The 15603-nt window shown below is 37.0% G+C and overlaps 1 protein-coding gene across 3 annotated transcripts in view; it reads right to left on the bottom strand.

Annotated features, from left to right (window-relative positions):
• Positions 1 to 8089: 8089 nt before the first annotated feature.
• Positions 8090 to 15603, bottom strand: part of LOC127436716 (scm-like with four MBT domains protein 2) — a 70046-nt gene continuing 62532 nt past the window's right edge. For all 3 annotated transcript variants that reach the window (XM_051691026.1, XM_051691027.1, XM_051691028.1), the window contains 5 exons: positions 12780 to 12955; positions 12439 to 12602; positions 10549 to 10809; positions 10244 to 10375; positions 8090 to 9261 (listed from right to left, as the gene is read on the bottom strand). In XM_051691026.1, the coding sequence (XP_051546986.1) occupies positions 9121 to 9261; positions 10244 to 10375; positions 10549 to 10809; positions 12439 to 12602; positions 12780 to 12955 (874 nt within the window). In that variant the 3' untranslated portion in view covers positions 8090 to 9120. The remainder of the gene's footprint in view (positions 9262 to 10243; positions 10376 to 10548; positions 10810 to 12438; positions 12603 to 12779; positions 12956 to 15603) is intronic.

Here is a 15603-nt window from a genome sequence, read left to right as displayed (position 1 = left end):
AAGTCTTGTACAATCAGGCCAGGAACACACTGACAAAGGAAATCAGAGCGGCTTAAAGAAGATACTCTGAGAAGCTGAAAAACAAGTTCTCAGCTAACGACCCTGCATCAGTGTGGAGTGGCCTGAAACAACTTACGAATTACAGGATTCCTACCCCCAACCCTGTGTTGGACCAACAACTGGCTGATGACCTAAATGTGTTCTACTGTAGATTTGAAAGGCCCAATCTCACACCCCACATCCGCTCTGACCTTCAATTCACACAAACACCAATACCTCCTGCAACCCCCCTCCTCCCCCCTCCTGCTACTCAACCTGCACTTAAGATCTGTGAAGATGATGTGTGCCGTGGCTTTCGAAAACAAAAGATAAGGAAAGCTTCAGGCAAAGATGGCGTTTTACCTGCATGTCTTAGATCCTGTGCTAACCAGCTGGCCCCCATCTTCACACTGATTTTCAATAGATCACTGGAGCAGTGTGAAGTTCCCTGCTGCTTCAAAGGCTCAATCATTATTCCTGTCCCAAAGAAACCCAAAATCACAGGACTTAATGAATACAGACCCATCACTCTGACGTCTGTGGTCATGAAGTCATTTGAGAGACTGGTGTTGGCCCACCTGAAGGACATCACTGGACCCTTTCTGGATCTCCTTCAATTTGCTTATCGAGCAAACAGGTCTGTGGATGATGCAGTCAACATGGGATTGCATCATATCCTGCAGCATCTGGACAGACCAGGGACATATGCAAGGATCCTTTTTGTGGAATTCAGTTCGGCTTTCAACACCATCATCCCAGCTATTCTCCGGATTAAATTACACCAACTCTCTGTTCCCACGTCTATCTGTCAGTCGATTACCAGCTTTCTGACAGACAGGCAGCAGCTTGTGAGACAGGGGAAATTCACTTCCAGCACCTGTACAATCAGCACTGGTTCTCCCCATGGATGTGTGCTCTCCTCACTACTCTTCTCCTTCTACACCAACGACTGCATCGCCAAGAACCCCTCTGTCAAGCTCCTGAAGTTTGCAGACGACACCACTGTCATCGGCCTCATCCGAGATGACAATGAGTCTGTATACAGAAGGGAGGTTAAACAGCTGGCTGTCTGGTGCATTCAAAACAACCTTGAGATGAACACGCTCAAAACGGACAACACCCCAACACTGTCCCCCCTCACCATTCTAAACAGCACTGTGGCAGCAGTGGAGTCATTCTGGTTCCTGGGCACTACCATCTCACAGGACCTGAAGTGGGAGACCCACATTGACTCCACTGTGAAAAAGGCCCAGCAGAGGTTGTACTTCCTTCGCCAGTTGAGGAAGTTCAACCTGCCACAGGCGCTGCTGATACAGTTCTACTCAGCAGTCATTGAGTCTGTCCTCTGCACTTCAATATCTGTCTGGTTTGGTTCAGCTACGAAATCGGATATCAGAAGACTACAAAGGACAGTTTGGACTGCTGAAAGGATTATTGGTTACCCACTGCCCTCCCTTCAAGAACTATCCACTTCCAGAGTGAGGAAAAAGGCTGGAAAAATCACTCTGGACCCCACTCACCCTGCCCACTACTTTTTTGAACTGTTGCCTTCTGGCCGATGCTTCAGAGCACTGAGCACCAGAACCGTCAGGCACAGGAACAGTTTTTTCCCTCAGGCTATCCTTCTCATGAACAGTTAAAACTGCCCCATTGAGGAATAGTTAATGTGCAGTGTGTGTGTATGTATGTATGTGTGTGTATATTTGTGAATTGGTGACAGGAGCTTCCAGTACACAACAATACAAAACAGTTTATATATATATATATATATATATATATATAGTCTATTGTGTATTCTATATATACTTTATTTTCTTTTCAATTTTATTTATTTTTTATTCAAAAGTCTTGTTGCTGTTTTTGTATTGTTGTGTACTGGAAGCTCCTGTCACCAAGACAAATTCCTTGTATGTGTAAGCATACTTGGCAATAAATCACGCACAGCATTTTTATCGATAAAATGCCATTTGAATAGAAACAGGCAGAAGACGGCAAATTTCACAAAAGTTTTTTATGCATTTTCACTTTATTGATAACAAAACAGTGCGAAACGTGGATGGAAACTAGGCTATTGATAATATATTTTAATGTCAAATTAATTAGAAGAAGAACATCTACTTGAGTATGCTGGGGCCTTACGTCTGTTAAACATAAACGCCTCTTCTCAACAAGTCACACAATTTGAGGTAAAATGCATGCTTGTTTGTTCAAACCAAAACATGGGCTCGTACTAATCAACTAAATATCATAAGAAAACGTATGATTAATTTACCAGCCAATCACATGTGCTTTCCTCATCTCCTTCAAAACCCATCTATTTCCTTTCTTCCGTTGCACACAAAACATATTTATCTATTACAATCATTGCCAGGTCTAAGGGGGGGCCTATAGGGAGCATAGCCACCCCACCACCATCAAGATTTTATTGTGCCCATCAACTTGAAGGCCCCCCCCACAGTCAGATGGCAAAAGGACTAAGCATATTTTTTTTGTTTTTTAAATATACTAAAAGCTGCCAGTGAGACTAAGGCAGCTGTTATGACTCAATTAGACAGTTATAGGGGGCCCTCTTCTATGAGCAATAATGCACACCAGCTGTTCTACTGGTTGTGATGAAGGTGCTATTTGCATTGTATATAATTATTTCTAGTCATTTATTGTTAATTTGTATAGTTATTTATTGTTAATTTATTATTTTTTTGTAAATTTATTGTTACATTTTTTTTTTTTGTGCTATTCATATATTCCAATTTTAAGTTGAAGGGCTGATGACATGAGTAATCATATTTTCCTTGATATTTCGACATACAGTGCTGTGGGAAAGTATTTGCCCCATACTGATTTCTTCCGTTTCTGTGTATATCTCATACTAAATTGTTAAAAAAAAAAAAAAAAAATCTAACATAAAACAATGGCAATCTGAGTAAACACAAAATACAGTTTTAAATGATAATATTAATATTGAAGAAAAAAGTTGTCCAATACCAACTGGGCCTTTATGAAAAAGTATTTGCCCCCTTAGTTACTAAATCCCCAAATCTATGAAACTGCATTCATAATGGGGTTTAGCTGGACTAGACACACCCAGGTCTGATTACTGCCAGCCCTGTTCAATCAAATCAATATCTAAACAGAACTTTTTCAGCAGCATGAAGTTGGCTAAAAGGTCTTACCCTGTAGCACGCTATGCCATGGTCAAAAGAAATTCCAGAAATGATGAGGAAAAAGGTGATTGAAATACATCAGTCTGGGAAGGGTTACAAAGCTATTTCAAAGGCTCTGGGACTCCAAAGAACCACAGTGAGAGCCATTATCTCCAAATGGAGAATATTTGGCACAGTAGTGAACCTTCCCAGAAGTGGCCGACCTTCCAAAATTCCTCCAAGAGCACAGTGACAACTCACCCAGGAAGTCACAAAAAGCCAAGGACAACATCCAAGGAAATGCAGGCCTCGCATCAATAAAGGTCACTGTTCATGACTCCACTATCAGAAAGACACTGGCCAAAAATGGCATCCATGGAAGAGTGGCAAGGCGAAAACCACACCTTGATGATCCTCAAAGCTTTTGGGACTGATGAGTCGAAAGTGGAACTGTTTGGAAGACAGGGGTCCCGTTACATCTGGTGTAAATCAAACACAGAATTCCACAATAAGAACATCATTGTAATGGTTTGGGGTTGGGTGGCTCCAAGAAGGATTTCGCCTTGGGCCCCCACATGCTCAGAAACTGCCCTGCCTGGAAGTTTTACTTTCTTCTGTCGTACACAAAAGGGCTTTTTAGGTTACTATCAAGTTAGGTTTACCTTTGCGTCAACACACAGTTTCCTTAACAAGAAAGAAACAAAACATCAAGGTCTACAAGGACACGAGGGAAGTGTATGTGTTTGGTTAGTGTATAAGTCGGATGTTTTTGTATGAACAAAGTCATACGATTTCTTACAAAATCGCCATCTCGTACTATTTTTATGAATTCCCATGAGTTTGAGTTGGAAAATGTTATTGCTCAGAAGTAGCTCTTTCATAGATCACTTAATGAGTACTCTAAATTATGTTTAATCAACTTTGCCTAACATTTTTCTCCTAGAAACCTAATCTCTAAGAGAAATGTGTCATGCAGTAAGATAATAAAGCTATAAAATTAATGTGTATTGTATAGCTCAGATAATTTATTTTTGGAAGAATTTGGTGACAAAAGTTATTGGGTTGTTGAAATCTCTGAAATCTGAGCACAGTTTGAGACACTGTTGGGATCTCTTATGAAACTCTAAAGGACACACATGAGATTACTGGGATCTTTCTCTCCGGAATAAACTCTGAAAAGCAAACAACTAAATGAAAAATCTCTGCTTGTTCTCCATTTTATCTCACTGCTGTCTTGGAGAAACAAATGAGATATGAAAGAGGTCCCATACTTTCTTTGCAACACTCATATACTTCACATTTCTCATTTGTTCTTTATAATTAATCTTGGCTCCGCTACCATCAGAAACACACCACAATTATGGTCGAAAACATCGCCGGGAAAGCCGTGTGCAACATACCTTTGAAATGACGTTGCCTGGCAACCGTGTGAAGTGGCAGAACAAATAGGTTCACAGTCGGACTCAATAGAAAACACTTAATGATCATAAAGTCATGCTTCATGAACTACAGAAAACTGATTTATACAAGTGTGATGAATGATTATGTAGTTCTCGCTTGTAACAATTCTCCTGACGGCTGGTCTAATGTAGAATATAGCTTGGGTGGAGGGTTCCCAAGATGTTTCACATACTGCGTAAAGATCATTTATGGTAATGAGCTGTGACGATTCATAATGGACAAAGTCAAATGTGTGATGATTTGTATGATAGGACATATTGACTGTGAAACAAGAATCTATATATGAATCATGTTATGGAGGAGTCAATGTAATCTTCACAAAATATGTGAATAACACACAAAACGTGATAACAGATATGTCTCAAAGATCAGTGGTCTAATCTTTAGTAGTTTTACGTTTGACTTCATCGCCACTCCAGAAAAACGATCCAAGTGTGCAAACGTTTAGCGAATGTTTGGCTAACTCATTGCAAGTATGTGGTCCCATTGAACATCTTTAGGCCCAAAACATGTACCTTGACTTCAAGCATTGTTGCGTTCTGAAATGTTTCAGAATGCAATTCATTACAATGCAAAGGGGCGTGGTTAGTTTTCTCTTTCAGGTCAATTACTGTCATTACTGAATCATTGTTACATTACTGATGGAGCAGTTAAAAGAATTACATTAATTCATAAATGTCCCTTTTTGTCACCTTGTACAGACATGTGTCACATGATGCCTTGGATATGGAAAGCAGAATTGACTTTTAATCATGTTTAGGATATGAATTATACAGTAGATAGCATAGCTATCGATAGCTCTTATTCAGTTTTTACTTGTTAAAATGAAAATTAACAATAATGAATGTGCTGAATAATACTAGTGAAAATATCCATTCTTGATATAAAAAATGGAAAAATCCCTCATTTCTGTAACTGCATTTTCACTATAATTTCACAATGATCTTTCATCCTATTGCAAGCCCTTTCGACATTGTTACTATACAAATTCGTGGTATCAACAGCTGAACTAAAACTGTTAAAATGCTAATTTTTATATATCTGTCAATTTATTTCAAATGGTTACATTTGGTATTTCGGATGTCTTGAAATGGTTTTCAGATATAATTAAACTGAAAAGCTCTGTATTATATATTTAATAATTTATTTAATGTTTTAATGCTTAGCTTTTTATATACCTAGACATGTGCTTTTTTTTTTTTTTTTTAAATGGTTGCTATAGTGAACGTTCTGAAACATTTAGTTTAGTCAAAGTCTTTCTAGCAAGCCAGTCCATCTTTTGAACGCTCTCAGAAGGCTATTTCCAGTCATGTCAGGTCAGCTACTAGCTACTTAAATGGAGAAAGACCAAAATCTCAAAAACAGTTGGTCAAGATTACGATCAAAGAACATATTTCAAATCAGCAATGAAATTTGACAATATTGGAATAATAAATTTATTCTTTACCTCGTATTACGCTCAAAAATGCATTTTTTTTGGCTTGTATAGCTAATACACATGCGCCTTCTAGAGTTGATTGACAGGTGATGTCTGTATCTAAAAGGTAATTGGCTCTTTTACCTGTAAGGTGGGACTTCCTTTCTTCATCCGTTGACCGTTGGGCACTAGAGCCTCTTGGTTGAGTGCTCCAATTTCTCCCGTTCATTTAAATAGAAGTGGCCCATCTGTGCTAAATAATCTCTGGTTTAATGCAGTGCTTCAATTATTATCACATGGTCTGTAAGTTTTTTTCTGATAATTGTTGAATTTATTGTTTATACAGTTATCTGTAATGTAATATTTAAACCCTTTAAAGATCTAAACATAATAATAACTATAATAATAATAATAATAATAAATAATAAAAATCATTAGTGCTGTGTTGCCAGAGATTGCAAATAGTTATATTATATTTTAATCCTCACTCTGTTTCAACATATTCATCCTGGTAGTGAATAAAAGGAACATTCACCTACAAGCCTATGTGTTGGAAGTAGTTAATCTATCTGTTTAACTGAGGAAAGGGGCTCCAATGTGAGGACAGAATATGATGGGTAATTAAAGATATCTTAAAAGGTGTTCTCACTGATGACAATACACCTTTGTGAAATTCAACAGTAAAAATGCAGTTAAATATAAATGATGCAGTTTACTAGTTGAAATTGTGGGTCATTTCTGTGAGTAATAATGTCATTTTTTATAAAAGAATTAACATTCTATAATATAATTCATACCTATTTATTATATAATTACTATACTTTTTTTTTATTATAGTAGCTTCAATTGCTGATATGAATAATTAGCATTTTTACTAGTTAATTATTATAAGTTATTATATTATATTATGCAGATTTTATTATAAGTCATACCCTGCACCTAATTAAATCTCAAAAGGGCGTATGATTCTTGGAAGCCTGTCTGGTTTCCTTACAAGGTACCTTAATAGAATGCCATCATTAACAATAAGGCATTGATTGACTGGACAGCGAAATGGCTGTGTGCTCTCACGTCCAAACATACAGTTAGAAATGAGTGGAAATTGAATAATTCACCCTTCAAGACTCAAGAGTGAGATTAGATGGATGTTCATGGCAGAAAAACTCCAATAGTCATGTCATTTTGTCATGTTTCAGTCTTGAACAACAGATGAGTGGGAGGTACTGTAAATAGCCCAAATAATAACATTGCTTAATGTTTCCCAGTAATCTTGTTTGTATTGGTGTGAGTAAGCTCAAAATTGTTTTTAAATTCTCTGGAAAAATTGGCCAAAATATATTATTACTTTAATGCTTTTAACATTATCTCAAGACTTCTGTGGTGTCTACTGATGTCCTGGTGAAGTCTTGCAAATGTGTATGGCCAATTGTATTAAAAATGTTGACAACATGTAATTATTTTTTTTTTTTAAGAAAACTGGTCTCAATAAGGCCAGAAATATATTTCACGCAAGTATGCAGAACCGAGTGCTTGGCCAATGCATTGCGAACGCGTGTTTCAGTTGAACTTGCTTTACGTGCTTTCTTGTATTACTGTGGCGTTAACTAACCTCAGTACTCAAGGGGCGATAGAGTTACCTTCATAAGTCTGAGCCATAAAACTAGCTGTGTTATTATGCAGGTAAGTTACTGTAAATATATTGACTTTAACTTACTTGCTCATCAATATTCTCTTCAAACTGTTGCTCCGCCGTTACAGTAGTTTACCTGAAAGCGAAAACTAACCGTAGCCTGACGGTCTCAGACGCGGCGGTAACTGAGATTCATCCTCTGCCACCCGGATTAAGGCGAGTAACTATGCCACCACGAGGACTTAGAGCGCATTGGGAATTGGGAATGCCAAATTGGAGAGAAAAGGGGAGAGAGAGAGAAAAAAAAGGGACATTTTCAACTAAAGTGACATTTCAATCAGTGAAGACAATATTTCACTAGCCATTAATAAACTTTTAATACAATCTACTTGTGAAGATCAAGTAAGTGTCATGAAGCAACGGTAAAGTAAAAAAAATACCACTATGAAAGTTATTAAAACAATATATATATATATATATATATATATATATATATATATATATATATATATATATATATATATATATATATAAAACACAGCCATTTAGCATAGAACAAAGTTACATTTACATAAAATATAGACAGGCCATGAAAAAAGGCAGCTCTTTAAAATCCACTTGCCCTTGTATTTCAGAGAAACACATTAAGTGTTGATTAGAAAGCAAACAGCAGGCAAGTACTTATCTGATGTAAGTTTAAAAATATTATCTAATACAATGATTTGTATGTGTGCATACAGAAGCATGCCCGCTTACACAACATACAGCCGCTGACAGAACATGCCAACATCAAATTCAATCCTGATAATAAATCAAATTCCATAATTCAAGCCAGTGAATTCATAATGCCTGAGTTGAATTCATAACTCTTGAACATAAAAAAAGAACAACAACAAAAAAACAAAAAAAACAAACAGTTTATCAGAGCAAAATAAATATTACAAATATATTAGCTAACTTCTGAAGTCAATAATTCATATATACTTTTCCATTATAAATATAATTTGGTCTTGAAAGACTGATCAAATTTCAGATCAGAGGACATTTTTCACAGTTTAAATGACTTCCAATTTGTTTGCCTTTAAATGTTTTGCTTCGCATGGAGATCAACATTGTCTATGTTCATACTGTAAGTTCATTCTGACTCTCTTGAAAACGTTGCAAATTCTGAACTCCCAGTTTCCTCTAGACTGTTTGGTTTAAGTCTTCTTTGACAGTCTTGCCCACTAAGCAGAAAATATTACATGTTCCAGGACGAAATGCCGTATTAAAGGCAAACAACGTGAAAATAATCGAACAGCAGAGTTGGTTTGCAAATCCTCCAAAATGCAGTATGTAGCCAACCTGAGGTTATGTGATGATGGAATGATACTTTACACATCCGCCAAACAAAGGCCTCTGGGTAAGCTAGCAGTGTTAGCACAGTTAGCTTAGTTAGCATACTGGGAGTAGAAGGCCACTTTGACTCGCTCAATCTGATGACAGAGTTTGATGGCCGGGCCGAGCTTCAGGTCCATACATTCCTGAACTGTAGGAAGGGTCAACAGCAACAAAGCTTGCCCATCGATGTCCTGGTAAAGGAGAAAAGGGCATGCGTGTTAGCATAAATGTTTGATTTTGTTTTTACCACAACATCTTAAACAGTCACTAAAACACAGAAAATGTAGTCTCTAAAAGCATAACTAAGTAGCTAAAACTTCACTATACTCATTATATGCTGTTATTATTGCAGGGATTTGCCCTTTTTCAGGTACGTTTAAATTATTATTTTTTTCTTTAAAACGTTTTTAATATAGTAACAATTAGTTTAGGTTTCGACTGTTACAGTTTGACACTTTTTTGTCATGCACATTAATAAAAATAAGACTACTATAATTTATATGACAAATGAATGAAAAAGACATACAAAATATTGACTAAATTTAAAGGACATTTTCATCAAAAGACAAAAGTGTTCAAAATCTGTGTAAAAATTAGCATTGGTTTGTACACAAATGATATGATTTAAATAGAAAAAGATGCTTTCCAAATAATGCCCTACTTCGTAGATGTCTTGCCGATATATGTACAGTATGATTACTTGGTCGTAACAGTACTCCTCACTAGTTAGCCTTTCAATATAACCTGAATTATTTTTCTTTTAAATAATTTGTAATTCAGTAAAGGTCATATAAAGGTATTTTTAAGATCCTTTCTTCCTCTTTTCTTTACTGTTAGTAAGCAAATATTTAATACAACCTCTTAACTCAAGGCACAAGCTGAATTGTCGATTAATCGTTGTAATAATTGCCAAAATAGTCGATTAATTGTTCTAATATTAGTTAGATTAGTTGATTATCAAAATATAACCTGAAATAATAAATAATAATGATAAAACTAAATGTACAAATGTTAAAATAAATAAACAATACAAATATAAATCAAAATCTATGAATTCTTAAGTAAGAATTGCTCACTGAGGCAATTAGATCTTTATAAACTAATATGAGGGATACCCTAAAAGCCCCCAACCCAAAATTAAAAAGTCACATTGCACATGAGTTGTCTGTGTACCTGCTCTTGGAATATCTTGGCGAGAGAGGCACAATCTGTGGATGTGATGAAGTCAACCACATCAGACACACTCCATTCCAAAGGATTTCTCTCTAAAACCAGCTGGTCATTCTCTTCTTCAACATTCTCTGCCTGCACATGCACACAAAAACAATGAAACAGCCATTTTTACAGCATATCCTCTACATGCTTAATGCTCATATGATTTGACTACAAGCCTACATAAAAAAAAATTAAGTTATGTGTTATATGAAGGAATTTTCTGTGGATGGCCATATCTGTGACTGTATGGTTGGGTGTTTCACCTTCGTGTGTGTGTGTTTGGCCGTCTGGTTCTGGTTGTAGGATACTGAACGCGTGGTTCTCCGGGGAGACGACCTGTCTGTGGCCTCTGGCCCTGGATGTGTCGCCCTGCGCTGAAGAGCAGCACGTCGTGGAGGTCTTCCTCTCCTCGGGGCCTCCTTGAAGGAGTGTGCAGGGGCCTGCTCATGGGGTGAGCTGGAACTTTCCTCACTGCCCGACTCCCCAAAATAATCTTCCTCATCGTCATAGTAAAAATCGCTATCCTATAAAGACACAGGACAAGTGTTACAATGTGTCCTAACTAGGCACAAAGTGCTAAAAAATTGCGTCTTGCAATGAGATAAAATGAGAGGACAACAAGAGGACATTTTGTAGTCGATTGGTTTCTTTTGGTCAGCAGCATCCACCAACAACAACTCATTGGACAAAAATCCTGCTCTACATGCGTATATTAAATGGCAAATACGTTCTGATTGGCTGTCACATTGCAACACATTTGTTGGTACAGACAAATTGTTTGACGCTGAAATGTTATTGCAGGTGTGATGAACTAAAACCTTATTAATACCTTCTTTGCTAATGTCTGACTGCCCCCTGCTGACTGCGACTCGCAAAAGCATGGAAATTCCTTATTACAGAATTTACATACAGTGAGGGGGCATGATTAATTGCATTTATTTTTATAATAGGTTATCTCTTTTTAAATGTATCGCACTACATTAAAATGTTAAAATGACAGCCTTCGATCTGTTGTCGCTGGAACTGTCATGCCAAATTAGTATAGATCTTAGGCCAAAAAAAATACTTAGTACATGTTACACAAACACTTCTAGTTACACAAGCTTGATTTATGCATTCTTGCATTCCAAAATAAGTCAGAGCACAATTCATTGACCAACGCAAACACACCCTGCATTTTCAGCACTGCCACTGGGGAAGCTATTGCGCGCATTAACGTAAACTGGCTTCTATAGTCTGTTTTATCTTTCAGGAGGGCTGAAACGATTAGTGGACATTATCAACAATGTTGAATATTTTCAGAATTTTCAAAAACATTTTGTTGTCGATTAGTCGTTTGATCCCATGAGAAGTAACATGAGATCATTTAAAACTCTAATGATGATGTGTTTTAACCAGAAGAGTGCTGAAGCCAGAGAGGAAGAAGATATTTTAAATATAAACGAGTGAAAAACCAGTGAATAAAATCTGCTGGAGAAGTATGGCAAAATACACTAAATTCTCTGAAAACAAGTCTAAATATCCTATGCAGTGTTGGTTCCCAGGCAAATTTCTCTTGTTTTAAAGATGTTTTAGATATTTTACTGGAAACAAGAAAAAAAAGACTAATACATGATTTGTTTGCACTGTATTTTTTTTTTTACAAAATTAAGCTTCACAGATCCCCCCAAGTATAAATTTTTTTTTACCTATAATTCAGTAAAGGTCATTTAAAGGTATTTTTAAGAACCTTTCTTCCGCTTTTCTTTACTGTTAGTAGGCGAATATTTAATGCGACCTCTTAACTCAAGGCACAACCGATTAACAGTTGCAATAATCGCCTAAATAGTCGATTAATCATTCTAATATTAGTTTGTTTAGTCGATTATCAAAATAATTGTTAGTTGCAGCCCTATCTTTCAGTTAAACTGCTATAAACTTTTTAAAGCTTGCTATCTGAATAATAACACATCTGGTTTAATGGAACGGAGTTTGAAGGTAACGCTATCGCCCCCTTGAGTACTGAGGTGGTTACCGCCACAGTTACGCAATAACACACTTTCAATGCATTAGCCAAGCATTCACTTTGGCGTTTAAGTACTTGCACAAAGAATGTTCTGGCCTTAGAGTTCATGAATGTTTTTGAATGAGTGGTTTTGTGTGATTTGGCAGACCTGAAGTGATTCTGTGGTGTGGTATCCTAAAACAGAAGAGCGTCTTTTCTTCTGGACAAAGATGGCTTTGCGTTTCTTTCTGCGGCGTAGTGGTTTGGTCATGTCACCGTCCTGGGTGTTCTCCCCTAAACTTGGTCGGCCAACTTTCCTCTTCTTATAATATGCTGCAATAGGCATGAATGTACACAAAAAAGGGTTTATTGACAGTAAGCAAAAGCTATGTGTGTCTGTTTGTGTGTTTGTGGAGAGGATAATACCTTGCTTTTGTGAACCATTTCATTTTAATTCCAAGCTAGAATAAACATAATTTTCATTGCCAGAGACGAGTAATTCAGACTCACTGTATTTGGTCTTGGTTTGGCTCGAGCAGTTTTCAGGACACTTGTCGGAAACGAGCATTGGGCCAAAAAGATTCGGACAGCACTGCAGTCTCTCACAGACTCGACGACAAAACTCTGACACTTCTTCTGCTACTCGAACAATCCTCATGGTGGACCGATAGCTCTTCCCTTTATATCTAGAAAGCACACAGCAAAAAAAATTTCCTCGAGGTACAAATCTCCACCTCATAATATTCAAGTAGAACAGAACGAAAATTTTATATTTAACACATTTAGCTCATTTGCACATGACTATTATACTGTACATACACATTTGTTTTATCGGTTGTAATTTAGCAGTGGATTTAAATGTTATATGTTTAGTTTGTTTTGTATGTTTTAGGTTTGTATGTTTCATGAGTTGTTTTGGGTTTCATAATAATTTTCCCAGTAAAATTTTACCTCCAGATGTGTTGTGGATGATGATGTTGTTGTTTTTTTTCTTTAGTTGGGCTAGTATGTCATATGTCAAAGAAGTCATACTTCTCAAATCAGTGTCAATAAAAAGCAAGCTGTTTTAAATAAAAACCACAATAATTATTCAGATTATCCAATTATTCTTTAAAACATCAATATGCAAATGAAGGAAAGTATGGCACTCATTATGATAACAGGATTTAAAGTCAACATGAAATTGCATTTTTTTTTTAAATTGGGGGGGGGGGTTCCCCTTTTTTTCCCAATTTGGAATGGCCAATTCCCAATGTGCTTTTAAGTCCTCGTGGTCGCGGAGTGATTCACCTCAGTCCGGGTGGCGGAGGACGAATCCCAGTTGCCTCCACATCTGAGATCGTCAACCCGTGCATCTTATCACGTGGCTTGTTGAGCGCATTGCCATGGAGACATAGCATGTGTGGAGGCTTCACGCCACCCACCGCGGCATCCACGCTCAACACTCCACGTGCCCCACTGAGAACGAACCACATTATAGCCACCATGAGGAGGTTACCCCATGTGACTCTACCCTCCCTAGCAACTGGGCCAATTTGGTTGCTTAGGAGACCTGGCTGGAGTCACTCAGCACGCCCTGGGATATGAACTAGTGAACTCCAGGGGTGGTAGCCAGCGTCTTTACCACTGAGCTACCCAGGCCCCATGAAATGGCATTTTACTTCCGTTGTGTTAAGTATTTCTGAGTAAAAGAGGTTATTTTACTAACAAAGAAATTGTGCTGTCAGTCGATTAAAATATTTAATCGCGATTAATCACATAATGTTTCATAGTTAATCATGATTAATCACAGATTTAGAAAGTGCTCAAATTTGATATATATATACTTCTTTTCCTGTCAAAATGCATTTATTTCCTTCTTAGAAAATAAAATAATATGTAACAATAATGCTTCATTAACATTTTCCAAATAAAGTTTTACACAATATAAAGACAATATAGTGCAGATAAATGCACAAAAATAGCACCAATTCATGTAACATTAAACGTTTTCCAAAGTATAAGTGGGAGGTTGACTAACTGAAAAAACTAGGTAAGTATTCATTACAATTGGAAATAAATCAATTAAACTCTCATCCTCCACAATATATCCACTTTCACATTCACATGATTCACACAGTTTTGAACTCCACATGAAAAGCACTTGCAGAAAATGACTTGTTTGGCTTTAAGCGCTGGCACTGCACATGTAAATAATACTTTATCCAAGTTGTCCGATAATTTGGAAGTGCAGCGTAGCACCGGCTTTTCATAGGTATCATCTGTGTTTGTTTTTTACCAAAAATACGGTTATAAGGTCCTTTCTCTATCACTTGATCATTGACACGGAATCACTGTTGTGTGTGTTTGTAGTGTGCGTCATTGTGTGCATCAGTGATGGACACATCACAAAGGTTCCGCCCTATTCCAACCAGTGTTCCGAACTCAAACTGAATGAAATGTCATATCGTAAATGTGTTGATCGCAATTAAGAAAAACTATTGAACGTTAAACATTTTAAATTAATTGCATGCATTAACGTGATCATTTCAACAGCTCTTCAAAAAATATAAATATTAAAAATAATAATAATAAACAAAAACAAATGTAAGGCGGAGCTTGATTTTATCAATCAGGAATCTATGGGATAATGAGCCGAAATGGAAAGTCGTTTCAGAGGTGGAGCAAGTTATGACATTTTACTAAAAGTTTACAAACAAAATGTTTTATTTTTCTTCTGAATAATGTGCATGGATTAATCGTGCACAATAAGACTCCGGGACTATGTGTATTCAGAAATTAAATATGGTCAGTTTTGATTTTGTGTGTGGAAATGATGCTGATGGAATTACAATTTTGGTCACACCTTATATTAGGTGTCTTTAACTACTATGTACTTACATTAAAATACACACAATACAATGTATGTACTGTGTAACTACATGTCGTTCTGCAAAATTCACACAAGATTCACATTTGCTGCTGCTGAGGTTGAGGTACCAGTAGATTTAGGAGTAGGGGTAAGGTTATGGTTAGGATTAGGGTTAGAGTTAGCTTTTAGGGTAAGGGTTGGTTTAGGGCAGTGGTTCTCAAAGTGTGGGGCACACGGAGGTATTGTGGGGGGGCGCGGAAAATCACTTTCACACATTCAAAAAAATTTGTGACAATACACCCAAGAACCAATGTGCGTGATTTTTTCTCCTCTACCTTTTCTCCTGCCTTGTTTAAACTTTCGCCAGGCACCGCAGTGCTTCCTGCATGGAGCTTTCCACATCCCAAAGTGTTTAGTCAGTGTCAGGTGCGCTCACAGCTGCGCTTACGTAAACAAAGATGTCTCACGTGCACCAGTTTCAAA

Source organism: Myxocyprinus asiaticus, chromosome 47 (assembly GCF_019703515.2).
Source record: "Myxocyprinus asiaticus isolate MX2 ecotype Aquarium Trade chromosome 47, UBuf_Myxa_2, whole genome shotgun sequence".
Taxonomy (NCBI): Eukaryota; Metazoa; Chordata; class Actinopteri; order Cypriniformes; family Catostomidae; genus Myxocyprinus; species Myxocyprinus asiaticus.
Note: the sequence above shows the minus strand (reverse complement) of the source record. Positions and strands in the feature narration are given on the sequence as shown.